The 27,837-nt window shown below is 42.6% G+C and overlaps 1 protein-coding gene across 1 annotated transcript in view; it reads left to right on the top strand.

Annotated features, from left to right (window-relative positions):
* Window positions 1-27,837, top strand: part of TDRD1 (tudor domain containing 1) — a 62,919-nt gene that overhangs the window by 22,035 nt on the left and 13,047 nt on the right. The window contains exons 11-19 of the mRNA XM_024198610.2: window positions 4,925-5,099; window positions 7,934-8,020; window positions 8,261-8,443; window positions 17,830-17,937; window positions 20,750-20,920; window positions 22,774-23,025; window positions 23,230-23,358; window positions 24,460-24,570; window positions 25,312-25,482. Coding sequence (XP_024054378.2) covers window positions 4,925-5,099; window positions 7,934-8,020; window positions 8,261-8,443; window positions 17,830-17,937; window positions 20,750-20,920; window positions 22,774-23,025; window positions 23,230-23,358; window positions 24,460-24,570; window positions 25,312-25,482 — 1,387 coding nt within the window. The remainder of the gene's footprint in view (window positions 1-4,924; window positions 5,100-7,933; window positions 8,021-8,260; window positions 8,444-17,829; window positions 17,938-20,749; window positions 20,921-22,773; window positions 23,026-23,229; window positions 23,359-24,459; window positions 24,571-25,311; window positions 25,483-27,837) is intronic.

Below are 27,837 nucleotides of genomic sequence, written 5' to 3' on the forward strand. Positions count from 1 at the left end.
GACTGGGAGCCAGTCTCTCCTTCCTCCTGCACCTCTTGTCCTCTTCAGCTTGTCGGCGAGCAAGTTCAAAATGCAGGGGACCATCACGTAGGACTTCACTCCATTTTAAGCTATCCTGGGCAAGTGTCTCCCAAGTGTCAATGTCAATATTACACTTTTTTTTAGGTTTTCCTTCAGCAAGTCCTTAACGCTTCCATTGTCCACCCATGTTACCGTATCCTTCTTTCAGCTGAGAGAAAAGGACCTGTTTTGGGAGGCGATGGTCTGTCATCTGGACAACGTGACCAGTCCAGCGGAATTGCTGATGGATGATCATTGCCTCAATACTGGTGGTCTTTAGTATCTTTGCCTCGTCCAGAACACTAATATTTGTGCACCTGTCTTCCCATTTGATCTTCAGAATCTTACGATGGCAGCGTTGATGGTGCCTTTCAAGGACTTTCAAGTAGTGTCTATAGGTTGTCCAAGTTTCGGACCATACAACAGGGTTGGGAGAATAACGGCTTGATAAACAAGAAGCTTGGTGTCTGTTCGAATGTCGTGATCTTCAAAAACCCTGTGCCGTAAACGAGAAAAAGCTACACTGGCACAGCTCAGGCAATGTTGAATTTCTGCATCAATATCTGCCTTGGATGAAAGATCACTTCCAAGGTAGAGGAAGTGATCAACATTCTCCAGTGCTACTCCATTGATTTTTTTGATCGATGAGGCATGTAATACCTCATTTGGAGAGGGCTGATAGAGTACTTTAGTCTTCTTGATATTAAGAGTGAAACCAAGACATGCGTAAGCATCGGCAATCACATTCAAGATAGTTTGAAGATCTTTCTCAGAGTGGGGAAAAGATTGCGTTGTCATCAGCATACTAAAGTTCCACAATAGATGTTGTGGAAATCTTACTTTTGGCTTTCAGCCTGCTAAGCCTGAACAGCTTTCTATCCATTCTGTAAATGATTTCAACGCCAGCTGTAAACTTCCCAGCAATTAGGTAAAGAATGACGGCAATAAAAAAAATTCTCCTTTTTACCTAACATGTACACCATGAGAAATAGGTGGCTATTTAAGCTGTATTTTGGACCTTGTCCTCTGCCATGTCCACCACATTTGGGCTGGTTCTCTTCCTGAAAATTGAGGCAGTTCTGACTTGCCCATGAAGCTCTGGGTTTTTAGCTATGCCTCTTCTACCCTTGTGCCAGATTTTTTTTCTCTGTGATGTTCGCTGCTGGCATCCCAGCCTTTGGAGCTAATTTAAGGAAAGCTGTGACAAGACGCGGAGACTGACTTCCACAGTGTCATGGAACCAGGAGACATCAGTCAGCCTTTGCCCAAAGCTCCTGGGTCTTCTGCACAGAGATGGTTTCATGGACAAGACAGTCTCCTTTACTACGCAGCTCTGTATCCTTAGAGCAGGTCCACTCTGTGCATTGAATGAAATAAGACTCCTGTGAGGCAAAATGGTATGTGATCATAAATAAGGACTGTTATAATACATATATACAATAGGACTCAATTAAAATGGCAAAAGCCACCTTAATTCTGGTGTTTCCTTTCTTTTGGGTGCTTGACTTTGCAACCTTAATGTTCTTTTAAAATGGCTTTGTGTGTTTGTTTAATTTCCTAGATTTTTAAAAAGCAAACTTGAAAAACAAATTCCATCTCTTGGCATCATATTGATACCCATGTGGTTCATCAGCACTGTTGAGCATATCCAATGTGGATGAAATTGTGGAGATTTTAGCTGCAAAAATCTGAAGTTTCTTCTGGACATGTATGAGGAGCTGTGACTTTTCCCCCCAGAGACTTAAAACTTGGCCACATATGGGCAGTTTTTCACAGGGATGGCAAAATATGCACCCCTAAATACAAAGGCCACTTCCTTCCTTCCTTCCTTCCTCTCAAAACTTCAAGTATAGGTTCCTTGAGAATCTCTCTTATTTAAATTGGGGGAAGCACCCTTTCCAGATATGCAAGGGGAGTACTGTTTTGCCCATAGCTTCCTACTAAGGTGCTCATGACACATGCTTCTGTGTTCGGGTGGGGAACTCCCCTGGGACATCTTCAGACCCAAGACCTCTGGATTTCCAGTGAGACTCACCTTCATATAAATATACTTGCTGATAACCTATGCTGTCATACGATTGTCATTCATAAAGCCGTGTTTTGTTTTGTTTTTAAAAAAGGCCAAAAATGACTGAGAACTTAAAGTAGATGGTAACAGACAGTGAATCCCAGTAATGATTGCACCTTATGATATTCTAAACAAAAAACTCTCAAGTATGCTGTCGCTGTTCATCACTTCATGCTGACTCAAGACATTCTAGGCTTCAGAGTTATAATGCTGGAATCTTATATAGATCAGAAATCAGAGCTATTGGTCTAGCATTCACAGCTCTCCCTTTCCACTCTGTGAGGTTTGACAGTCCAGGTCAGAGCACTCAATACAACAGCAATGTAGTAATGTTTTGTAAGACAGGGAGGAACATGATCATTCCCTCTTTGCCAGGAAACTGTTTTTGGAACTGGTGCATTTGTCACCAAATCATTCCAGTAGCTCTGCTTCTGCCAGAATTATAAAATGTCCTAGGACCATCTCCACAGACAGTTCACAAGCAAACCACAGACATGGACTCTGTCATCCAGAACATCTTTCTGTAAGTGGGGTCACCTGACTGTAGATCAGTTCGCCTCAAGGGTTAATGTCAGCTGTTTTGCTCAAAGGGGAGGGTCTGAGCCAGGTTCTCTGACAAGTGATTTCCTCAACTTGTGGACTTCAGGAATAATCTAGGCTTATCTACTGATACCATTAATACCGAGGGTTTTCAGAAACCACATTGTAGGATTCAGGGGTGATGATCATATTAAAACCAGCACAGTCAGTTCTGGTACTGGGACCTCATGAACTTGTCCACTCAGCCACAGATATCCTCATCTTTTAACTATCATAATCTCCCAGAATGAAGGACACTTTCTACATCTGGACCCAGCTTTGTTGACAGGGCAGATGCTGGCTTTTCTAATCATCACGGAGAGAAGCTGCTCTACAGAGGTCAGAGCATACTAGTTCAGAAAAGACTCTACTAGACTAATATAAGCAGCCAAGTGGAAAAGATGCCCTGTTTGGGCGGAGCAATGCCATTTATGTCCTCTAAAGACTTCTATTCTTGCCATTGTGGACGATGCACTCTCACTGACTAACTCAGGGCTATCAGTCTGTTCAACCAGAGTACGCTGAGCAATATCAGCTCACCATCCCCTCTCCCTGAGAGTCACATCATATTCTCCTTCCCCACAGTAGCCAGGTTCCTTAAGGCTCTTATTTTCCCCCCAGTGCCAGAGCCCTCTCTTTCCTGAGATCCCAGTGTAGTCTTACCTGGGTTAATGGGTTTTCCTTTTTGAGTCCCTCTCATCATGGTCATTCTTGCTCACTCTATCATCCATCTCTGAAGAGGGCCTTATATGTCTACATAGCAGCTAGGAGGTGTAAAAACCCAGTGTGACTGTGGCAACCTAGGTGGTGACTTAGGCTAGCTGCCCGTATACAAGCTGCCCGCATACAATCCACGACCCCATGGGTATGTACTCTGGCAGTTAGCCCAAGCCAGCACCTGTGCCAACACTGCTATTTTTAGCATGCTAACTTGAGTAGAGCTTGCATGTGAATGTCTACCTGTGTTAGGATTTGCACCGGCTAGCTGCTGTGCAAACATAACTGAAGTGGCTATACCATCAACTCAAAAGTTTGAAATTCAGGCTCTTTTATGTCTTATCCGTCTTAGCGTGTTCCGTTAGGACAAAGTACCCTAAGGCCTCATGCTACATTTTTTCCCCCTCAGTGGTAGCCTTCCATTTAAATCAGATGATTTATCTGCCTGTTTTCTTAAGGACCACTACAAAGAGAAGCTAGACAGTACACATTTGGTGTGTGTAGGGCTCTTTCATTTTACCTCGACAGGATCAAGCCTTTCAGACTCCCTGAGACTATTTGTAGCATTCGAAGATAGGATGAAAGTTCAGGCAAGATCTACCCAAAAGCTAAGTGTGTGGGTATCTAATTGTATTAGGGTATGCTATGAGCTAACCAGATCAGATCCACCCATGCAGGTAAGAGCCAACTCCATTGGAACTCAGGCTTCCCTGAGATGCATACCTATCTGAAATCCTCTGGGATCAGTCCACACGTTATCACGTTACACAGCCTAGTTGGAGCATCAAGATCTGAAACCCACTTTAGCAGAGCTGTCCTGCAGCCTTTATTTAAGTAGACTTTCTGAGCACCCACCTCCTTTATACTAGGTCACTCCTTGTTAGTCACCAAAAGTGGAATACGTATTGACAGTCATTTAGAGAGAACAGTTACATGCTCTACAGTAACTGGCCCTTTGAGATGTTCTCTCTCTCTCTCTCTCTCTCTCTCTCTCTATATGTATATGTATGTGTGTATATATATATATATGTATGTATGTATGTATATATTTTCCACTGCCCTCCCTCCTTCTCCTGTGAAGTTCTATAGCACCTGGATTCTGTGTCTGTGAAAGAACTGAAGGATGGGGTGGGAGGGGAGGCGCAAGGGCAGTCTTGCACATGGGGTACATGTGCACACCAGAAGTGGAGTATATATGGATAATAGGTCTTGAAGACACATCTGCACTTATTGTAGGGTCTGTAACCATTTTGTATGGCACAATGAATGAGGATAACAGTGGAGGCAGGGAAAGAACAGGAACAAGAATTACAATATATTGTCACTTAGTTCCCCTGTAACCGTAGTACCTTATGTAAACAGCTTGAATTGTTAATATGGACTTCATTGACTTGAGTGCAAAAACAAAAATAAGAACCAGTGACTGTTTCTTGCAAACCAAAGATTTTGCAAGCCCTAATTTTTCTTAAAAAATGTATTCTTTATGGTCCTCTCTTTCAGGCCATTAAGTGTTGTGTTGCTAATGTTGTTCCAAAACAAGGAGGATGGAACAAAGACTGTGCTAGCATTATTACCCCTCTGCTCGTGGGACAGTACTGTTCGGTGACTGTTGTTGACCTATTACAGGAGGAGATGATGACTTGTTTCGCTGTAGATGTTGTCCTGCCAGGTTCTGGTAAGATGGGTTTGAGTGTTCAGGGAAATATCTTCAAAATTGTCTGTTTTGATTCTCATTTCTGTTCCCTTAAAGCAGTGTTTCCCAAACTTGGGACAGCGCTTGTTTAGGGAAAGCCCCTGGTAGGCTGGGCCAGTTTGTTTACCTGCCGCGTCCGCAGGTCCGGCCGATCGCGGTTCACTGCTCCAGGCCAATGGAAGCTGCTGGAAGCGGCGCGGGCTGAGGGACGTACTGGCTGTCGTTTCCAGCAGCTCCCATTGGCCTGGAGCGGCGAACCGCGGCCACTGGGAACCGCGATCGGCCGGACCTGCGGACGCGGCAGGTAAACAAACCGGCCCAGCCTGCCAGGGGCTTTCCCTAAACAAGCGGCGTCCCAAGTTTGGGAAACACACTGCCTTAAAGCGTTCTACAGAAATGAGATCTCACACTTTTTACCTAAAATGTTTAGTTTTCTAGTCTTAGAAATTTGAATTGCTGCAATAGAGATCTTGTTTTCAGAAGTTGTGTGTCTTGATTGGCTTAATCTCATGCTTTGTTGACTACCTTTAGAAACTTAAATTCTTCAATAGTGAACCTTTTTTTGTTATCCAGACTTTCTAAATGATCTTGTTAATTTTCTTCCCATATGGTGCTAGTCTTTATAGAGCTCTTGTAGACTGGCATGTAGTGACTTGGGGTTATTTCCGTACATTCTTTCTTACTGTAACAGTAAAAAAAATTTCACGCTGTTTACTTTGAGTAGTTGCCTTTTCCAGGAACAACTGTAACTCTGCTCTGTAGTGATGTTATACAGTTATAATATGGCTGTGACTAATGTGTGTTAGTTTTTGTGGTCCTAGTGTACATTAAATGGATTCTCAAAGACATATCCGATTTTATTTTTCCTCTCAAGTCATCGCTACAGGGCAGACTCAAGGTTGTTTGGATCCCTAAACTGTGCATTGCTTAGCTTAACATGTTTGGATTTCTTTTAATTATTACCTTAACTTTGAATTTCCTGAGTTTTTAATGCATGGTTTTGGGGAAAAAAAAATTATCCTTAAATTACTGGTACATACTCTCAACCTTAAACCCAGCTTCTAAGAGTTTTTTTTTTTTTTTTCCTCCTGGGACTTTCCTTATTTTTTAAAAATTTATTTAAGATTACATACCAAACTAACTAACATAAAAACTAAACAAGAATTCCCCCCAAAATGCTACTGTGTGATATTTCTAATTATTTGAAGTCATAATACCAACCTTAAATCTTTACATGTTAAGGACAGAGTCCTCAGTAGAGAAGAGTAGCATGAAGCAGCCAGAGTGCATTGGCCAGCTAAGCAGCTGTAAACCCAGCCTTGCATTGCTATAACAGCTGAGATAAACTAGTGGATCTGGACCTAAGTTTGCAATTAATTTATTGGTTTTGAGAGCTCTTTGTGAAACCAGTGCTATGTGAAGAGGGGAGGCAGGGAGAGCTCAGTTCTATTGTACCTGCTCTTTTAGGGTTCCCATTGTGCTGCTGCGTTGGTGTGCCATGAAGTTAAGGCCGTGGTACCATCTAGTTCAGGGGTGGCCAACCTGTGGCTCCGGAGTTAATGTGGCTTCAGAAGTTAATATGCGGCTCCTTGTATAGGGACCGACTCCGGGACTGGAGCTACAGGCTCCAACTTTCCAATGTGCTGGGAGGTGCTCACTGCTCAACCCCCGGCACTGCCACAGGCCCTGCCCCCACTCCACCCCTTCCCGCCCCCTCCCCTGAACCTGTCATGCCCTCGCTCTTCCCCCTCCGAGCCTCCTGCACGCCATGAAACAGCTGATTGGGAGGGGGAGGTGCTGATCGGCGGAGCTGTCGGTGGGCGGGAGGCGCTGGGAGGGGAGATGGGGGGGCTGCTGATGTATTACTGTGGCTCTTTTTGGCAATGTACATTGGTAAATTCTGGCTCGTTCTCAGGCTCAGGTTGGCCACCCCGATCTAGTCTTGTAGTCACTGATGTCCATAGTATGGCTGCAGCCACAGAACCTTTAAAGAGTAGTGATATTTGAGCCAGCTAACTTACCAATGAGAACTCTTCCTGCATGCTATTGTGTAATGATAGCAAATAGAATTATTAGCTATAAAGGAAGAATGCTGATTGAATTACAGTGGCCCCACTTAAGTTATCTGAGCCTGGCAGTAGCCTGTATAATCATAACAGATACGATTGTTAATAACTTAGCTTAATTATAACCCAACTTCTTCAAATATAGGTTGTGCATGAGATCAAACTCTCAAACAGACAAAATTAATTTAAGTATTTGTGTTGTTCTACTCATTTGGGACAAAGAGAAGAGACTGTCAGACACTGAAGATCTTAAAGGACCCCATTTTTAATTAACTAATTCATAAGCTAATGGATTTACTTGTAAATTCTCAGGCCTGATCCTGTACTCAAAGTGCTGTAAGTTTGGGGAAGATCTGGAGAGGTTGAATCCTGTTTGGTGTGACACATGGAACTCAGCCTTAACTATAGAGTGATAACAAATTAGCATGATAACAAATTCAGTAACAATTGTTATAGATATTTTGGTGAAGTGAAATTAGCAAGGCAATAATATTTGAGGAATGGGTGTTTTTAGGAAGCTTCTGAGTAGTCAAACTACTCTGAGACTTGTGTTTATATCTATATAAAAATGTTATTCAACACCCACGGCATGCTAGATGCTTGACCAACAAGTAAAATAGACATAGTCTAGGTCAGATTTTCCAGGGTTAGTAGTTTAGAGAGTGTGTTCAGAAAACATGATTTAAAAAACTAGTCTGAGACTGCCTTTGTATGGTAAATTAGTTTAATTTACATAAATATGTATTTTAGGGAAACACCTAGATAAAATACTTCTCGAAATGGGACATGAATTGAGTCCAAAGAGGAAAGAAACTAAGAAAACGGACCCAGATACAGGTGAGCAAACCAGTCAGGCTTTTGACAGATTGATCTGAAATTTGGGAATGGTATCTTCTCCTATTTTAGATGGTGTGGAGATAATGGTGAAGTTAGGTTGCCCTCTGTTTCAAACTGTTACTTAAGATGTTGGACAGTGGAACTAGCTTCAGTTCACCGTTGACTGTGATGTGGTGTGTTTTCTTATTAGAATATTCACTTAGTAAAATAGCTTCTCCTATTATGTTTGTATTTCCTCAGGTACTGTGTTACAAAAGGATTCTGAGGGAGAAAGAGAAAAAACAGCTGAAGATGAAGAACTGGTTCAGAATAGTGTTTTAGCCATAAAGGTTGTTTCCGTATCCGTGGGAGATACATTTTCTGGTGTAGTTGCCCATATTCAAACACCAGCAGACTTTTTCTGTCAGCAGATGCATAATGGCCGTAAGTGAATATATTCATAGAGGTCATTCTAAAGTAAAAGTGTTAACATAATTATTTATGCAAAAATGGTAAATTACAATTATATATACTATTTTCTTTTTAACGAAAAGCACCTGAAAGTCCCAGGGGAAGAAGGTGGGACCAGAAGGAGGGGAAATTGAGTTAGGGCTCCTAGTTTATTTCCCCCAGAATAAGAGCTGCATGCAACTTGAAGCCTAGAATACCTGGTGAGGACTCAGTGGATCCTATGAGTCTGGAAGAGGCTGAAAACAGCAGGATCCTATGGCACAGAGTTTAGCTTTCTTGTGTGGCCACTTGACAGAATTATTTTTTCTGCCTTGCTTGTACAAAAAGTGTTTTTTGTTTTGGTTTTGTTTTTATTTTTGATTTGTTGAACTGACCCAAAATATATTGTTTAATGCTGAGCTGATTCTAAAGTAATACTTATAGTGCAATATTTCCTTATAGCAGTTGCAGTTTGAGTGCTTGATGCCCCTATTCTCTCTCACGGCTAAATCCACAGATTGTCAGTATGGGTCATTGCCTGTCTGCCCCCTACTGCTACAGAATCAAAGCTGATTGGATGGCAGACAAGGGACTAGCCCCCACTTTCCAGAGACCCCTCCCCTCAGTTTTGGGTTTGTTCTGCCTCCAGTAGCTACTGGCAGGGAAGTGGAATCCAGCACCTGCTGCAAGAGAGAATGGGAAAACAAAACCCAAAATATAAAGATGCAGTTTGTCTCATACAGCGCCACTCCCGACTGCTCAAGTAACGGGCTATGAGAATGATGGAGAAAGGTCCAGACAGGAGACCAAGGCTACGCTTGTTCTGCATCCCTGCAATAAGCTTGTGCCTTGTTTTCCAGCTGCCTCATTCTCTGGGTTGGACATTGTTTTGCTCTGGTGGCCTTATTTTGACCCAGGAGCTAGTTTGACAGCCAGACTGCGAATGTCTTGAAGGATGGAGGGAAAATGGAGATCCCTTTGGCCACCAGAGGCAGATGCATCGAAGGACAGCATCCTGGCACAGGGAAACCGTAGGCGGGCCTGGCTGAATTTGCCAGACGCAGAACAAGAAGTGACTAGTAAGACTGTTTCAGGGATGTGCCCTCTTGCAATGCAGGTCACATCATTCCCACCTCCCTCCCCCCCAATCCGTGGCAGGAAATTCAGTCTCCTTCCAATAGCCTCTGGGAAAGTCAGGAATTCTGCATATATAGATATATAGGGAAGAAGAAGGGAATCTCATCAGGAAGAAATTATCTCTTGGGCTAGGCAGCTCTTGGGTTTGGTATGAAAAGCATTGTTACCTCAAAGTCCTGTCTTGGAGCCCTGGGCAGCAGCTTAGTGTCCCCTTACTAGCATATGGTCTGCTCTCAAAAGGGCAAAGATAAAGAGATGCATTTAGCAGAGGAGGTTCACGGGACTCCTCACCTGACTCAGATTCCCAATCCCCACCTCCCCTAAAGAGTAAAATTTAAAAAGGGGGGGAAAGGGTTCAAGAAATTACCACAGAAATCTAGGAAAAAAACTTGGCCTGTTCTTCTGAGAATAGCAGTTTCTTTGACTCCTCACCAGAGCAAAAACTCTGCTCACAAGGTTTTTATCCATGGAAAGAAAAAAATAATAAAAGGAATAGAATTGTTTGTGTCTGATTTTTCTTTATCTTCATCATCATTTAATTCATTTTCATCCTCATCTTCATGTGTATCAACAAAAGAAAAAAGACTAGGAAGTATGTTCAATCCAAGTCCCAGAGAGGACTTGTCAGGATTTTCTTCAGAGGAGGAAAGTGAACTCTAAAGTCAGAATCTAAATAGCAGGATGAAGCAAAGCAAGAGGATCTTTTTCAAACTGTCATTTGAGAAGATGTTACAAAGCGTGATTAGATACTTCAGGTATTTTATTGGATGAGCCCATTAGCAAATACTCCAAGGAAGAAAAGGCATTTGGTCCAGAAATTAGAAAAAAAATATTTTCTAGCCGGTTCATAATCTGAACTGTACATTGTCCTTCACATCTTTTTGGAAAAAGTAATTAAGGCCAAATGGGAAACACTGTCAAAACCTGAGAGCATCCAGGTATATAAAAAAATTCTACAACGAACATCATAGCAAAGGAGATTTTGTCTCTTTCCCAAAGTGTCAGAGCAACTTCAGCACTAGTCTAAGATGCTGCTATCCTAATGGAAGGGGATTTTTTCCTGAAAGAACCCAACAATTGCAGAATGGAAATACCATTGTTCTGTACATTTGAAGCTGCATCTTCCTTTCTGAGGGCTTCTCCTGCAGCAACATGTTGTGCAAGGACAGTCCTGGCCTTGACTGACAGTTTGGCAGTCAGACTGCCAAAAAAAAAAAAAAGTTAAGAAATTGTTTTGGTTAGGTTTGGAGTTAAAGAAAATCTTAATGGCTTCAGCCTTCATAACCAATGAAACCAGGGATGCTTTGATGTTTTCAGCACATGTCACGGCCTCCAGCATGGTGACCAGATGGCATCCCTGTTTATGAGCCTGGAAAGGCAATATACAAGCCAGAATCACGTTAGAGTCTTCAAAATATTCAGGAGGTGGCTTATTTGGAGAGCTGTTAGAGACAAAATGATGCTGGAATCCTCAAATAAATCAAAAAAGATCTTACAGAACCATCCTTACTCCAAATCTGGGAAAAGGGATAGCTGACCTTATTACGGGTATGAATCTCGTTTTCGTGGCTACTGAAAGTATGGAAGGTAAGATTACAGCAAATCTAAGCCTTGAAAGGGTAGATATCAGTCTTCCTGCAATGCAAATTCCAACACTTAAAAACAATGCCTGACTAAGTCTGGAGAATTCCAACGAGCGACAACTGGGGGGAGACTATTAACATTCAAGGACCAGTGATCTTTCTCCATATCAGACTGATGGATCCTGGATGTGTTTTGACAAGGGTACATTATAGAATTTTCAAATATTCTGAATCTTCATTTTCTCCCTTCTCCAGTATCCTTAAATCCACAAACAAGGCAAAATATTCTAAATCAGCTTCTGCAAATTGGCAAGATAATTACCAAGGTGGAGATGTTCTCTGAGCACTACTCAGTCTTGGTTTTGTACCCAAGAGATCCAGGGAGGAGAGAGCATTGTTGGACTAAAACACCTGAACAAGTCCATAAGAAGGGCCAGAGTCAAGGTGGAGATCTTAAAGTCCATAGTGGTGGCGATCTGACAGAGGGATTATCTTACAGGAATCAATTTGAAGGAGGCCTATCTTCATATGCAAGTTCACCAGGTACACAAGAGATTTCTGTGCTTCATTCATGGGATCAGTTGTTTTCTATACAAAATGCTGCCTTTCAGACAGTCATCTATATCTCACAAAAGTCCCCATTCTGGTGGCTTTTCTCAGGCAGAACAGGATACAAGTATACCCTTTCCTGGACGTTATTCTAGTCAGAGCCTCCTCCAAAGAGGGGTCTATTTTGGCGGCTCAAACAAAAATCGAAAGGTTGCAACAGCAATGGGTTTATAGAAAAGTTTCAAAATGAGTCCTCTTTAGCCTTCTCAGCACCTAGTTAATCTTGGTGTGTTGATGGACACAGAGGCCCACAAAATCTTTGTCAGCTGAAAAATGGGACGAGATAAATTCAGCAGTTAGCCCTCCTACCAGAGGACATGGGTACACACTCTGAGTATTGTAGGGATGATCATGTCCTGCATTGGAATAGTGCCCTGAGCAAGAATGCATATGAGGATTCTCCAGTTTCCTGCTGTCCCTTCCCGACCATTTTCTGATTTATTTATTCCCCCCCCCCCCAATCTTGGAAATTGAATGTTTTGTTACTGGTGTTGAAATCCCGGGGTTGGCGGATGAGTCCAGAGAGACTTCAGGGAGGTCTGGCCATGGTAGAATCAAAGCAGTATGTCATCACAGACGCCAGTCTGGAAGGATGGGGAACATTCTCTGAGAAGTTAGTGGCTCAAGGGATATGGTCCTTCTCAGAATGAAGACCTACATTTTCCTAGAGTTGAGGCTGGGCAATTAAGTATGTTCTTCAACAACTGGCCCCAGCGTTGCTGAATGGTCATATTTTGGTACTCTCACACATGGCAGCAATGGCATACATAAATCATCAGGAGGGTATGAGGTCAAGGGATCTACAAAAGGAAGTAGCATCTGTGATGCAGTGGATGGAAGTCCATCTATGGTCTATCAGGGCCCTGTATATCAAGAGCACCAATAATGTGAAGACTGACTGATTGAGCAGTAGAAAAATTGATGAGGCAGATTGGAGTCTTCACAATGAATCCGATTGGAGTTCTGATTTTAGATCTTTCCATCCAAGACACACCAGAAGGTTCACTCATAATTTGCAAGAAGGCGGCAGCCAGGAGCCCTAGGCATACATGCCTTGTCACTCAAGTTTCAAAAGGGCTTACTTTATGCTTTTCCCCAGTGCCCATCATGAGCGTAATACAGAAGATCAGGAAGAAGGAAACGGATATAGTGGGATCGCATCATTATGCAGATATGGGATGACGAGTAGTGGCTGTAAAACTTTCCAATGCACAAATCACACCTTCCTGGAACTGTGTGCAGAGCTCGCCCCTTCCCTGCAGCATAAGGACACCAAAATGAGAGCTGTTCTCTCAGTGAAGAAGTGCGGGTAATCGCTGTGTGGAAGCTGGCAACTCCAGACCACTACTGGTCAGTTGTGAATCAGTTTGGAGTTGGGAAGTCCACCATGGGGGTTGCGTTCACACAAATGTGTAGGGCCATTAATCTCATCCTTCTATGAAGGACTGTGACTCTGGGAAATGTGCAGGAAATAGAGGATGGCATCCTCCTAAGGTGCATTGTGCTCCATCTTGAGATTTGTCAGCTATAAAGGAAGAATGCTGATTGAGTTACAGTGGCCCCACTTAAGTTACCTGAGCCTGGCAGTATACGGTGACCAGACGTCCCGATAAAATCGAGACTGTCCCGATATTTAGGTGTTTGTCCCGCGTCCCGACCGATCTTTGGTTGGGACGCAATTTGTCCCGATATTTAGCTCCGCCGGCAGCACTCGGCTCTTTTTTGTTGCTCCGCCGGCGGACCCCCCCCCATGTCCCCCGATATTTTTTTCCTCTCATCTGGTCACCCTATGGCAGTAGCCCGTATAATTATAAGATACAATCATTAATAACTTCTTCAAATGGCCAGGACTACTTCAGTGGATGACTAGTAGTCCCCAGGTTTGGATCTCTTCCTCCCTCAATGAGGTGGTCAACCCATCCTCTTCAGGGGTTTGACAAACTTAAGATCTTTGAGGACCTCTTGACGAGGATTACAGATACCCTTGACATACCACCTGAACTGACTCAGGAAAAGCAGTAGACGGTTGGATGTTCTCCACCAACAATACTGAGCAGAATAGCAATGCACATTAACAAGTCTCTCCAAGTTGGCCAATGAACCTTGCATACTTCTGTCTCCATCCCACCCTTTGAGCCCTTGGCAACCTGCTCTTTTATTTCTCCGGGCTAATGTGACCGCTATCCGGACACTTCCTGAAGAGTTGGTGAAGATCCTCATGGCAGAGTTTCCCTAAACTATATTCTATAAGGATGAGTTCAGGCCTCCTCAAGTTTTTGCCTAAGATGGTATTGGATTTTCACCTCAATCTATTCATCTCCTACTATTGTTTCTAAAACCCCACTCTAATCCAGCCAAAATGAAACTATAAACCTTGGACGTAGTGAAAGCTTTTTCCTTTTTTATTTAGACAGAATTAAGTCATTCAGAGTATTACCAAGAGTGGTCATGACTTCCGTGGAGAGTTTCCTCTAATCCTCTATCTCCCTTCAGATTATCCAAGTGGGTTTTGGACTGCATCAGACTTTGCTCTCAAGGGGTTAACAAGACATTGTCCGGACGCATTCCACCAGGGTTCATGCACCTTCAGCAACTTCCCAGTCAAACGCTTGAATTTCTGAAACGTGGTGTGGTCACATAGAGCTAGGTTCACATGTTCACTTCCCGCTACTTCCTGGTTCAGGTTTCCGGATCAGATGCCAACTTTGGTAGACCAGTTCACCAGTCACTCTTCAAGTTAAACTTCTCTTCCACCTCTTGTAGAAATAATTGCTTGCTACAAGTGGAATCGGTGTGGACAATCACTTGAGAAAATGGTTACTTACCTTATGGTAAGTGTGGTTCTTTGAGATGTGTTGTCCACACAGATTCCACTACCCACCTTGCATCCTCACTAATCGGAGTCCCACTATGTGGGATTTTTATTGTCAAAGGAACTGAGTAGCAGTTGCATGTCCTGCTTGGCGGCAGTGGGCAAGAAGATATGAGGGATGCTATTCAAAAATAATCTGATCATGTGCGTGTAAGGCACTTGTGTACCAAGAGTGGAATCTGTGTGGACAACTCATTTGGCGAGCCAGTTGCTGTAGGGTAAGTAACTGTCCTTTTCAGTTTTTCCAATGGAAAAATCAAAACATTTTAGTAAATCAAAATTTTCTCTATTTTAAAATTTTGATTTTACAAAAACTATTTTCTGTTGAAGAATAATTTTGACTGAAAAATATATACTAGAGCTGGCTGGGAATTTTCTAACAGGAATTCATCCTCTAGATCACTGAATAGAATTCATCACTCTTGTAAAGATTGGCTTTCTGTGATGTGTGGTGTTCAGGCATGTACTTATATGTTTTCACCTCTGAACAATCTTGGACCTGATAGACTTTTGTCATCTCCAGAGATTCAAGATGAAGGTGCCATGGTTAGTCATTTAGCTGGTGCTCTGAAGAAATTCTTGGATTTCATAGATCTATAAGGTACTTGTCTGGAGCACAAAAAATACCTGATTCTGTTGGAAACCTGTAATTCCAATACTGCACTTTGCCTTTCATCTGGGAAGCCGCTTCTGAGATTTATTAAACTTATCAGTGGTAGCTGCCAACTTCCAGAAGTGGAGAATCTTAAAGATTTCCTGTCTTGGTGACTGGCTGGTCAGGGACAAGTCTCCCAGAAGACAGTCAAAAATATACCAGAGATCCTCCATTTGAAGCTCATAAGACTTTCTTGCATTATATTAAATCCATTTCTGATGGCCCAGTTGTTGAACCATAAGAATGAAGAGCTCTATCCTGTGATTTGAGACCAAAGGTTACCTTGATGAGGGGAAAAAAATGCCTGCCTTTTGTTCCAGACGTGGCAAACCATAAGGAAGCAGATTGCATTGTACAGTGTTATGAGGGGTCCTTGAATCTCTTTAAATTCTGTAAAGCCTTGAATTCTCTCATCTAGAGCCTAGGTAAAATATTTTGTAGAACAGGTCTGCAAAGTTTTATTGTAATGGAGTCAAGTTCTGCTTTAGTTAAGGTTGAGTTGTAGTGTTCTAAAAATCTGTTGTGGTCAGATGTCAGATGTGCTTAGATTGTCTTGAAGTATGCTGTGTCTTACGGGAGTGTGGGGTAGGGTTAGTGATCCAAATTTGGGGTCATTTGAGCAAATTTCCCCTCAAGCATTTCATGTAGTCCTCAAACTACCAAACTTTTGCGCGCACACCTGGGGCTTGGATCATCCCCCACCTAATCTGTTGCTTGACATTTTAGCTCAGCTAGTGCATGGCACCCACAGCCCCTTTGAGGAAGCAATATTGAAAACATTATTAAAGGACGTATGTAGTTCTCTAGGATGGTATATGCTCAACACTCACACATCACATTACAATGTGCATGTGCAGAAAGACTAGGGAAAACTGTTTCCACCCAACCAAGTTTCACATATCCCTTGGTGGCTCAAGGGGACATGCTGTGGCTGTCAAAAGCTGAGCTATACCAAGGCACTGTAAGTTTGAATCTTACCCTTTGGCAGAAATCTTAGAGCTCTGTAGACCTGATGCAACTATCCACCTATGTCAAGGGTTGTGGGTTTTTTTAATATAATCTGAGTAAAGCAGATAATTCAGAAGGGGCTCAAATGACTTGCGGGGGAAAATGACATACAAATATTTGCTATACAGTGCTTGGGGGTGTGAGAGTTGAGAGTGCAAGCAGATGGGGCAGGGAATAGGTGTAGAGATTTAGGGTGGGATGATGTGGGGAGGAGGATTTGGGGGGATTAGGAGTTGGTGGAGCCCTATTCCTCTCAAGGGCTCTGAGCCTCTCTCCCTGCCTCCCATGTGAGCTGGGATCGGTGGGGGAGGGAGGAGACGAGCAGGAGTGCTGAAAGTAATGCAGATTTACACCTCTGAAAACTTAGGAAATACAAACCTAAAGTACCTATCACTCCTATGCAGGGTGGGAGGCTGACAGGGTGGGGGAAGGCCTGGCCTGGCCTGGCCTATATTTCAAGCAGAACTCAGACCTCTGAAAACCAGGAATTAGAACGAAGATATACACCAACACAACCTTAACTCTGATCTCTTTGAGCAATGCCTCAATAAGATCATAACACTTACTCACTTTGCCTCTGCAGATAGTGCTGAATTTAGGGAATAGACAGTCCAACAGTGATCACCTACCCTAACACTACCTCTTTAGGCAAAACATATGGTTAGGTGAGCTGTACAGAACAGGAGCTACTTACACCCGACTTTCACTCAAACATCGTTTACTCCACAGAAACAGCATACACCTGCTAAATTTTACAACCCCTTCACCATGAGGCACAGGATGGTATTTAACACTGTACTTTCACTTAGCCATCATTAAACCCACAGACCACTCGTATCCTACCTTACTACTGCCAGTCTCCCTGGCAAGAAGATCCCTTTGTACCGCTATTGACACAGCCTACAGAACTCATTGCTGAAATGAGGCATACTAGATCTCTCAAGGTACATACGCACCTCTTTCCTTTGATCATGCTATACCTAACAGTGAATGCAGCAGCAGTGCATGCTGATAATTCCCAGTGGCTATTGCCAGCTCCAGGGCTCAGTTAGAATTGTCCCTTAATTCCTTATTCTTTGGTTTTCAGAGGTTTGAATTTTGCTGAACTCCTGGAATGCCCTGGAAGGGCACTAGGAACCACCAGCCAACTTTAACTCTGCATTAATGAAGTTTGTCATTGAATTAGATTTTTACAGAGCGGATGTGCCTTTGCTGTCACAAGTTTTGACAAATCTGTTCCAGCACTGAGACTGAAAAACCATCCCACCCAGTTATACAGAAAGAAGTTGATTTTTTTGTCCACTGGAGAAATACCATTGATTATAGGAAACCTCTGTTCTTTCAGGCTTTTGGAAAATCCTTCTCTTGACACAAAAAGGAGTCTAACACTGTGATTTTTTTTTATGTAATAGAGTAATCTTAATTTTGTGCATTGAGTTAAAAGGTTTTGTCTTGTAATGCTTGCTTAAAGAAGTCTTGTTAATGAGTAATTTCCAAAAACATTTCTTGTCAACAGGCCAGCTCGCTGAGCTTCAAGTATCCTTGGGTGAATACTGTAACAAAATCCCTGCTATCCCAAATTTCTGTCCAGCTGTTGGAGATGAGTGTTGTGCCCAGTTTACAGGTAAAGGAGACTCTAAATGGCTAATCGCTATTATGTTTAATTTCTTACCCAATTAAACTAAATCTCTATAAAGCACTCTTAAATAGATTTGAGTGTCTACATTAGAGAGTTGCACCGATTAAACTTTTTTAGACATATATTTAATTCAAAGATATTTCTGTGTTTAGACAGGGCTTTTATCATTTTACTTGGACCCAATTTACCTATGGACACAGAATTTTCAGCCACATCTATGGTAACCAGTGTTGTGATTAAGAGCCTGGAAACCGTACTTACACCAAGGAAACCGTAAAATTGGATAAATTCTTGGGTAGAAATGCTTTTAGGGAAATCCTGAAGAAATTGCTAGCTCCTTAGGCCGGAGGAAGAGAGTACTACCGATGTGCTAAATAAACAGTTTTTCTTGTGTCCAGAAACAGTATGGGATACATAATACAAGAAAATGGGGAGCAGAGAAGCAGTGCAACATCCAGTAATGTTTACTTTGATATTGGCAGGGGGATTTGGTCTTTGCTCATCTGTTTCAGTGAACATAGTTGTGATAGTGGAGTAAAGTTAGCTAATATCTCACTTTAAGATACCAAATGCCTTAACACCATCTAAACCTATTGTTATCCCTTTTTTGACCTGAATGATTGGACCCTCAGATTGTTTCCAGGAGGAGGAAAAATTGATCATCGGGTATTTCTTTATCAATAAACAGGATTGCATCGAAGTCCTGTTTCCCTGAGTGCAGTAGGAATTAAACAGGAGATAGTTATTTGCCCACTTTTCTAAGCCCCTTTCCAGCTAGCACCTAGCCCTAAAATGTTCTAACTTAGCTTCTTCTCAGGGCCATGCTCCTAGTGCTTTTTCTGGCTGTCTCCTTCGCTTTCTTGTTGCCTTTTCTGTCTGCTTCTGTAGTCTTTCTGCTGTTTCTCATAGACTCATAGACTTTAAGGTCAGAAGGGACCATTATGGTCATCTAGTCTGACCTCCCGCATGATGCAGGCCACAAAAGCTGACCCACCCACTTTCCCTTATCTCAGCTGTTGAAGTCTCCAGATCGTGATTTAAAGGCTTCAAGTCGCAGAGAATCCTCCAGCTTGCGACCCCTGCCCTATGCTGCGGAGGAAGGCAAAAAACCTCCAGGGCCTCTGCCAATCTACCCTGGAGGAAAATTCCTTCCCGACCCTAAATATGGAGATCAGTAGAACCCCGAGCATACAGGCAAGATTCTCCAGCCGGACCCACATTTTACCAGCGATGGCACGTTATTGCCTAATTGACTAAAATCACGTTATCCCATCAAACCATTCCCTCCATAAACTTATCTAGCCTAATCTTGAAGCCAGAGAGGTCTTTTGCCCCCACCGTTTCCCTCGGAAGGCTGTTCCAGAATTTCACCCCTCTAACGGTTAGAAACCTTCGTCTAATTTCAAGCCTAAACTTCCCCACGGCCAGTTTATATCCATTCGTTCTCGTGTCCACATTAGTACTGAGCTGAAATAATTCCTCTCCCTCCCTGGTATTTATCCCTTTGATATATTTAAAGAGAGCAATCATATCCCCCCTCAGCCTTCTTTTGGTTAGGCTAAACAAACCGAGCTCCTCGAGTCTCCTTTCATAGGAAAGGTTTTCCATTCCTCGGATCAACCTAGTAGCCCTTCTCTGTACCCGTTCCAGTTTGAGTTCATCCTTTTTAAACATGGGAGACCAGAACTGCACGCAGTACTCCAAATGAGGTCTCACCAGCGCCTTGTATAACGGAAGCAGCACCTCCTTGTCCCTACTAGAGATACCTCGCCTAATGCATCCCAAGATCGCATTAGCTTTTTTCACAGCCACGTCACATTGCCGGCTCATAGTCATCCTGCGATCAACCAGGACTCCGAGGTCCTTCTCCTCCTCCGTCACTTCCAACCGATGCGTCCCCAGCTTATAACTAAAATTCTTGTTAGTCATCCCTAAATGCATCACCTTACACTTCTCACTATTAAATCTCATCCTATTATTATTACTCCAATTTACAAGGTCATCCAAGTCTCCCTGCAGAATATCCCGATCCTTCTCCGAATTGGCAATACCTCCCAACTTTGTGTCATCCGCAAACTTTATAAGCCCACTCCTACATTCGGTTCCGAGGTCAGTAATAAATAGATTAAATAAAATCGGACCCAAAACCGAACCTTGAGGAACCCCACTGGTGACCTCCCTCCAACCTGACAGTTCACCTTTCAGTACTACCCGCTGCAGGCTCCCCTTTAACCAGTTCTTTATCCACTTCTGGATTTTTATATCGATCCCCATCTTTTCTAATTTAACCAGTAATTCCTCATGCGGTACCGTATCAAACGCTTTACTAAAATCGAGGTATATTAGATCCACCGCATTTCCTTTATCTAGAAGGTCTGTTACTTTCTCAAAGAAGGAGATCAGGTTGGTTTGGCACGATCTGCCTTTCGTAAACCCATGTTTTCTGACAGATGCCTCTCCATCAAGCACTACCCAGTGAAACCTCTCTGGCCACATAGCTCTGTTTCTGGTGGGACTTACGTGTGCCTTTGTTTTGGGCAGTGATGTGCCCATGTTTTGGGTGGAATCTCCTGTTTCAGCTATCTGGTTCCATTAAGGAGCTTATATTTTTTCTTATATTTATTTTGAGTGAAGGGTGGCTGTTATACTTAACAGCTTCAACAAGGTTTAACTCAACCCATGACAATATTCTAGTTCAGAGCCATTGCACTTTGTATTCATGTGTTGCCAAGAAATCCTTTTGGTGCTTAGGAATTAATTATTCACAGAATGTTTGTATCTGCATCTTTCCTTCCAGAAGACAATCAGTGGTATCGTGCCTCTGTTCTAGCATATACTTCTGAAGATACTGCTTTAGTGGGCTACATAGATTATGGTAACTTTGAAGTTCTCCAAGTGGCTAGACTTCGCCCTATGATTCCAAAATTATTGGAGTTGCCAGTGCAAGCTATAAAGTGTACATTAGCAGGTATGAAATGAACTACAAGCTATTGCAGGTGGGATGAAAAATAAAGTTCAATACAGATTTGGGGGGAAATTTTCTCAGAATTTGCCTAATTTAAGACCATATACAGCTACTGTGTGACGGAGGAAGGGAGGGAGGATGAGGTTAATGGTGGAAAGCTACCTGTAGAAAATCAAATTAGCACTTCATAGTGTTAACAGGAACATTAAAATTCATAAAGCTAAAATCCTTTCAAATGTGCATAATAAAGATATCTAGTAAAAAGGAATAAAATATACTGTAAGAGCTGTACTGTCCTCAAATATGCACTTGGGCATTGTGCATATGCCCTTGGTTCTAATTTGTTGAGGCACTGGCTGCAATGACTTTCTTAGGCACCAATTCTTTCTTGGCGCCAGTGCTTTCTTTGAACTGAAGAGGCAGAGACACAGCTGTTCAAAGTGCAGTTTTCTGATAGAGTGTAATCTGCAAAACCGCATCTTTTTCTTCTTGGACAAATCGAATGAAACCGCTTTTTGTTAAATTTGACAGCACAGAATACTTGAATGGTACTTTTTGGCAAACTATGGATCAGATGCTCCCTTGGATCACAGTGGCTTTTTTGAAGCCTCTGAGCATTTTCTTAACATTGCCAGTAAGGAATATTCAATTTAATCCTGTCAAAAGGACAAGGCTGAGATGCTGCTCAGGCTCGAAAGCTTTTTAAAAGAGGAAAACCTTAAAGGATGGCTTGTTCCTTTAGGGATGGAATCCCTGCATATGGGGCATGCCCTGCAAATCACACTGGATGGAATCAGCAATAGATATTTTGGTGTTGCAAGAGGTGCATGTTTTGGAATCTGACTGTTTCTGTGCCAGTATTGCAGTGCAGTTCCTATAAATGGAGCAGTTCATTGATAAGAATGAAGAATAGAGTAGACTAATACCACATGAAACATGGAGATGTTTGCCTTGAATTGAACCAACAGTTGGCACTGAGCCATCTGATACCATACAGTGGGAAGTCTAATGTTAACTTTTTAGAACTACCACCAGAAATCTAAAACACAACATAGGGAAATAGCAAAGTAGAAAACGGTGCTGAAGAGTCTTGGGGATTCCATCTTAATATATGCCTGAGTCCAGTCATTGCATCCTGAAGCCCAATGACTACTGCTTTTCTAGGGGGTTCTTACTTGTCACTGAGAGTGTATTGCAAAACACAAGTATGTCTATACTGGCAATCATCTACAACTACAGTTACTAAGTAACCTTTCTTTTAAGGGTTTCCATCATTAAAACTGTTAAGCAATACAAAAATTGAATCTCTCTTTGCAGTATTGAGATGTGTTGGAGGAGCACTTACCATATCTAACAAGTGGAGCTCTGATATCTAGGCTCTGTCTAGACCAAGGGTTCTCAAACTGGGGGTCGGGACCCCTTAGGGGGTCATGAGGTTATTACATGGGGAATTGCAGCTGTCAGCCTCCACCCCAAAACCCGCTTCACCTCCAGCATTTATAATAGTGTTAAATATGCAAAAAAAAGTGTTTTTAATTTCTAAGGGGGGGTCGCACTCAAAGGCTTGCTGTGTGAAAGGGGTCACCGCTACAAAAGTTTGAGAACCCCTGCTCTAGACACTACCTTAATAGTTCCCTTCAGCATTTTGTAACCCTGACATTAAATCACTGGCATGTGCTGCTACTGATGTGATGCATATTAAAATGGCAAGTAATTTCAACCATTGACAATGTTGTTCATTCTTCATTTTGTGAAGCTGTTTTATGAATTAGTTCAAGAATGGGGGAAGAACAACTCCCAATACCTACAGTCCAGCTTGAAATAAGATAATTCTTTCCTTTAAATTTCACTTTCAGGTGTGAAGCCCCTTTCAGGAACCTGGTCCTCGGAAGCTATTTCTCTGATGAAACAACTAGTGCAAAATAAAATGATCACTATAAGAGTGGTGGACAAAAAGGAGAATAGCTCTGTGGTAGAGATTGCAGATGAATCTGTTACTCCAATAATAAATGTATCTAAACATCTTTTAGAATCAGGCCATGCAGTGAAAGATTCCAAGGATGTCTTAACAATAAATGAAACTGTTAACACTGTGAAGGAAGTAAATGGTAAGTACATGAAAAGTCGCTATAGAAGCTGGTTTTATCTATACTGCAGTACAATAGATGTACAGTAATCTATTGGATGATTGAAATGAGTATGGTCAGTTATGTGGCCAAGATTGGGCATTTAGAATGTACATTTTCTTTCCCTATAATGCTGTCTTTTATGTCTCTGACCCTGTTTTCTTCTCTTTCCCCTTCACCCTTTAGCTGTAGGAGAAACAATAAATAAAATAGATTGGACATGGACTAAGCTGACTCTTAAACAGACAGTAAATGTCTTGCTGTGTACGGTGAACAATCCTGGAGAGTTCTTCTGTCAGATCTTCAAAGATGATGGTAAGTTGTCTCAGCCTTCATTTTTGTGTGCGCTCTCTGTCTTCTCATCCTTAATCTTGTTGCACATTAACTTGTAAAATATTTTGGAATGGGATCAATGTAGTTTTCATGCACCAATGCTCTTAGTGGACTTTTCATACTTAGAGCTTACGTCTCAGCTTCCTAATTAGTTCATAGTAGTCCTGTAGATCTAAATTTGAACATGCATCTTAATAAGGACAAAGATCAGATATCTAGGGACAAAGAATGTTGGTCACATTTACAAGATGGGAGATAGTATCCTGGATGCAGTGACACTGAAAAGGAATTAAGGGTAATTTTAGATGAACGTGAGCTCCCAGTGCAATGCTGTGGCTAGGAGGACTAATACAACCTATAGAGGCCCAGGCAGGGGAATATCAAGTAGGCGTAGGGCTGTATACAGCATTATTAAAACCATTACTGGAATACTGTGTCCAATTCTGGTGTCAGGACTCTAAAAACATGTTCAAAAATTGGAAAGGATTCAGAAAAGAGGCACAAGAATATTTCAAGTGCTGGAAAAACAGTCTTATTGAGCTTAGGTCGAGCTGTCTATTTAGTTTATCCAAGAGAAAGTTAAGAGGTGACATGGCCTACAAGGTGCAAGTACCTGCATGGGGAAGAGATTTCTGATAAGTTTTAGTTGGTCAATAAAATATAACAGGACTAGATTTTTATACATGAATTTATTAATACACCTCTACCCCGATATAACGCTGTCCTCGGGAGCCAAAAAATCTTACCCCGTTATAGGTGAAACTGTGTTATCTCGAACTTGCTTTGATCCGCCGGAGTGCGCGGCCCGGCCCCCCGGAGCACTGCTTTACCGCGTTATATCCGAATTCATGTTATATAGAGTCGCGTTACATCGGGGTAGAGGTGTACTGTTTTACCCTAAATCAGGAGCACCTTGAGATATTTAAATATCTTTCTAAATATGCTCTTAATGGGACCCAATAAATAAGATTGTCCTTCTGCAGGACACGGTCTTATTTTTGCCTGGTAAATCCAAACCATTGACCTGCTGCTTCTAAAGATGTATTAAGTTTGGTTGTTTTTTGTTTTTTACATTCTTCTTAGACTTACTTGCTCTAAATGTACTCAACAAGTCATTGGCAGAATACTGCCAGCAGACTTCTACTAGTGTTTTCAAGCCTTCAGAGGGAGAACCTTGCTGTGCTTTTTTCTCTGGTAAGTAATATTACCACCTACTCGTGTTCATTTTTTCATTTACAGAAATGTCCTTAAATGGAAAATGCATCTTTATCTTTGACTCCGCGAATGTTCTGTTTAATATATAGCTTTCTAAATCTTGTCAGATATTTTGGACATGGTCTTGATGTGTTTGGTGTGTTGCTAAGTTGAACAAGGAAAGAAAATAGATCTGCAGTTGGCAGTGGTAAACCAAGTATATGTGAATAGTGACTCCAGTGAGTGAACAGTTAGGAACCTTTCAGATCTGATATACACTTAAATATATCATAATATTGGTTATTGTTAATATATAGTCTGATTGAATAGAAGTAAACAGTATAGAGAGAGAAGTTTAATAATTACCTTAGAGAAAGTTACTGCTTTTCCAGGAAGTAAATATTGGATTTTCCACTAGTTTGTATGGGATGTTAATAGATTACTTGCATCACTTTTTTTATGTACTTTCATTTCTGGATGAAAACTGTATTGATATTGTGGAAAGGGCTCGATTGCCCATTGCCCTGCACCTTGTGTAGTCACTCAAAGCAGTGCAGAATGAATATAAAATGCTATCATATCAGAATGGCAGTGTTTTATACCTACTTTGAATTCATGTAACCGATTACATACTGTGCAAAGCAACAGAAATTAAGGCCAGTTTTCTCTGCCAAGGAAAGTAAATTAGTTCTGCTTATGATTTAGATAAATGTGGGAAATCACAATTCTTTTAAATCCTAGGTGATGGTAATTGGTACCGTGCTTTGGTAAAAGAAGTCTCTGCAGATGGAGCTATTAAAGTGCAATTTGTGGATTATGGAAATGTTGAGACAGTAACTCCAGATAAACTTCGACAGATCACATCAACGTTGCTAAAACTTCCATTTCAAGGAATTAAGTGTTGGTTATCAGGTAAATCTTCATTTCAAGATGTTTTGGGAAATAATTTCTGCACCTGCTAAGCATTCTGTCATAACTACTCTTTTATATTGAGAAATCAGATGGAGTTTCAGGCATGGTAGACCTTCTAATGTAGCATGTTTTTAACTAAACGTAAAAAAAGAAAAAAATTCAACCATATTTTCTTCTTCTATGTTAAATAGAAGTGATTTCTCTTTGTGAACTGAATGGCAAAGTTTCTCATCACCTGTAAACTTTTCACAATTACACCTCCATTTATGAGAACAGAGACATCTCCTACAGTTTGCCCCATTCTAAGCTCCACCCAAGTTTTTCTTAAGGGCAATGCAGAGCCAAGCCACTCCTGGATACAGGCCAGTACAGAGTGGAGGTGAAGCTATGGTTCTGCCTGCCCTGCCTTGAACTGGAATAAGTCCCCCTAGCACTCAAAGTGAAAGTTTAAGGATCCCATCTTAGTTTAATAAATATTGAAATAGTTATTTGGCAAGGATTCTGACGTTTTCCCTGACCCACCTTTTTCCCAAAAGGAAAATATGGGCTCTCAGGGATACATTCCTAAACTACCACTCCAGTCACAGGCGCCAAGTTTCCTTGGCGCCGGTGGGTGCTCGTGCTGCCCCCGGCCCTGCCCCGACTCCGCCCCCTCCCTGCCCCTATTAGACCCCTCCATAAATCCCCGGCCCGGCCCCGCCTCTTCCCCAAGCGTGCCGCGTTCCTCCTCCTCCCCCCTCCCTCCCAGCGCTTGCCGCGTGAAACAGCTGTTTCGCGGCACAAGCACTGGGAGGGAGGGGGAGAAGCAGGATGCAGTGGCGCATTCAGGGGAGGAGGCGGAGGTGAGCTGGGGCGGGGAGCTGCCGGTGGGTGCAGAGCACCCACAAATTTTTCCCAGTGGGTGCTCCAGCCCCGGAGCACCTATGGAGTTGGCGCCTATGACTCCAATTTATATATACATATACATATACATATACACATACACATATATACATACACACACACACACACACACACACACACGATGAGGAAGAGCACCGGGACTCAAAAACAACTGCTCCCTTCTGTCAATTAATACTCTGCCTTTTTAGTATGTTGCAAACAAGGATGTTAAACTGCTTTACAAACCCTGTATTGCCATGTACTATCCCCTTTTACAGATCACGATGGGAACAGAGGTACAGAGGAGATTAAAAAAAAATATAGGTATATCTCCATATATATATATCTCATAGAACTGGAAGGGACCCTGACAAATCATCAACTCCAGCTCCCTGCCTTCAAGTACTGATTTTTGCCCCAGATCCCTAAGTGCTCCCCTCAAGGATTGAACTCATAACCCTGGGTTTAGCAGGCCAATGCTCAAACCAGTGAGCTATCCCTCCCCCTCATTGATAGCCATGCAGAATCTATTAGGGATTCAGGAATAAACTCAGGATGATTTTTTAAGAGGAATTTAATATTATAAACTTGATGGGGGGACAACTCATTTTGCACTAGATACACTTAGGGTATGTCTACACTACGAGAGTAGTTCGATTTTAGTTAAATCGAATATGTGCAATCGATATTAGAAAGTCGAACGTGTGTGTCCACACTAAGGACAGTACTTCGACTTTGTCAGTCCACACTACCAGGGAAAGCGTCGACATTGGAAGCAGTGCACTGTGGGCAGCTATCCCACAGTTCCCGCAGTCCCCGCTGCCCATTGGAATTCTGGGTCGAGCCCCCAATGCCTTCTGGGGGGAAAAAATGTCTCGAGGGTGCTTTTGGGTAACTGTCGTCATCCAATCGTCACTCCCGCCCTCCCTCCCTCCTTGAAAGCGCCGGCGGGAAATCAGTTCGCGCACTTTTCTGGTCAGTGACAGCGCGGACGCCACAGCACCGCGAGCATGGATCCCGCTGCGACCATCGCTGCAGTTGTGGTCGTTGTCAACGCCTCGCAGCTCATCATGCACCTTTCACAGAGGCAGATAGAGAGAAATCAGGCGAGGAGGCTACGGCAGCGGAGTGAGGACCTGAACTCCGAGAGTAGCACACGCCTGTCAGAAACCACGACACCCAGCGCCGAGGACATCACGTTTGCAATGGGGCATGTGGATTTTGTTGAACGGCGATTCTGGGCCCGGGAAACAAGCACGGACTGGTGGGACCGCATAGTGCTTCAGGTCTGGGATGAATCCCAGTGGCTGCGAAACTTTCGCATGCGGAAGGGGACTTTCCTGGAACTTTGTGAGTTGCTGTCCCTTGCCCTGAAGCGCAAAGACACCCGCATGCGAGCAGCCCTGACTGGTATTTACTTCCCGGACCACAAGATAACTGTTGGGGATGTGGAGATGCCTACAGTGATCCTCG

The sequence above is a fragment of the Terrapene carolina genome, unplaced genomic scaffold (genome assembly GCF_002925995.2).
Source record: "Terrapene carolina triunguis isolate 2854851 unplaced genomic scaffold, T_m_triunguis-2.0 Scaffold95, whole genome shotgun sequence".
Taxonomy (NCBI): domain Eukaryota; kingdom Metazoa; phylum Chordata; order Testudines; family Emydidae; genus Terrapene; species Terrapene triunguis.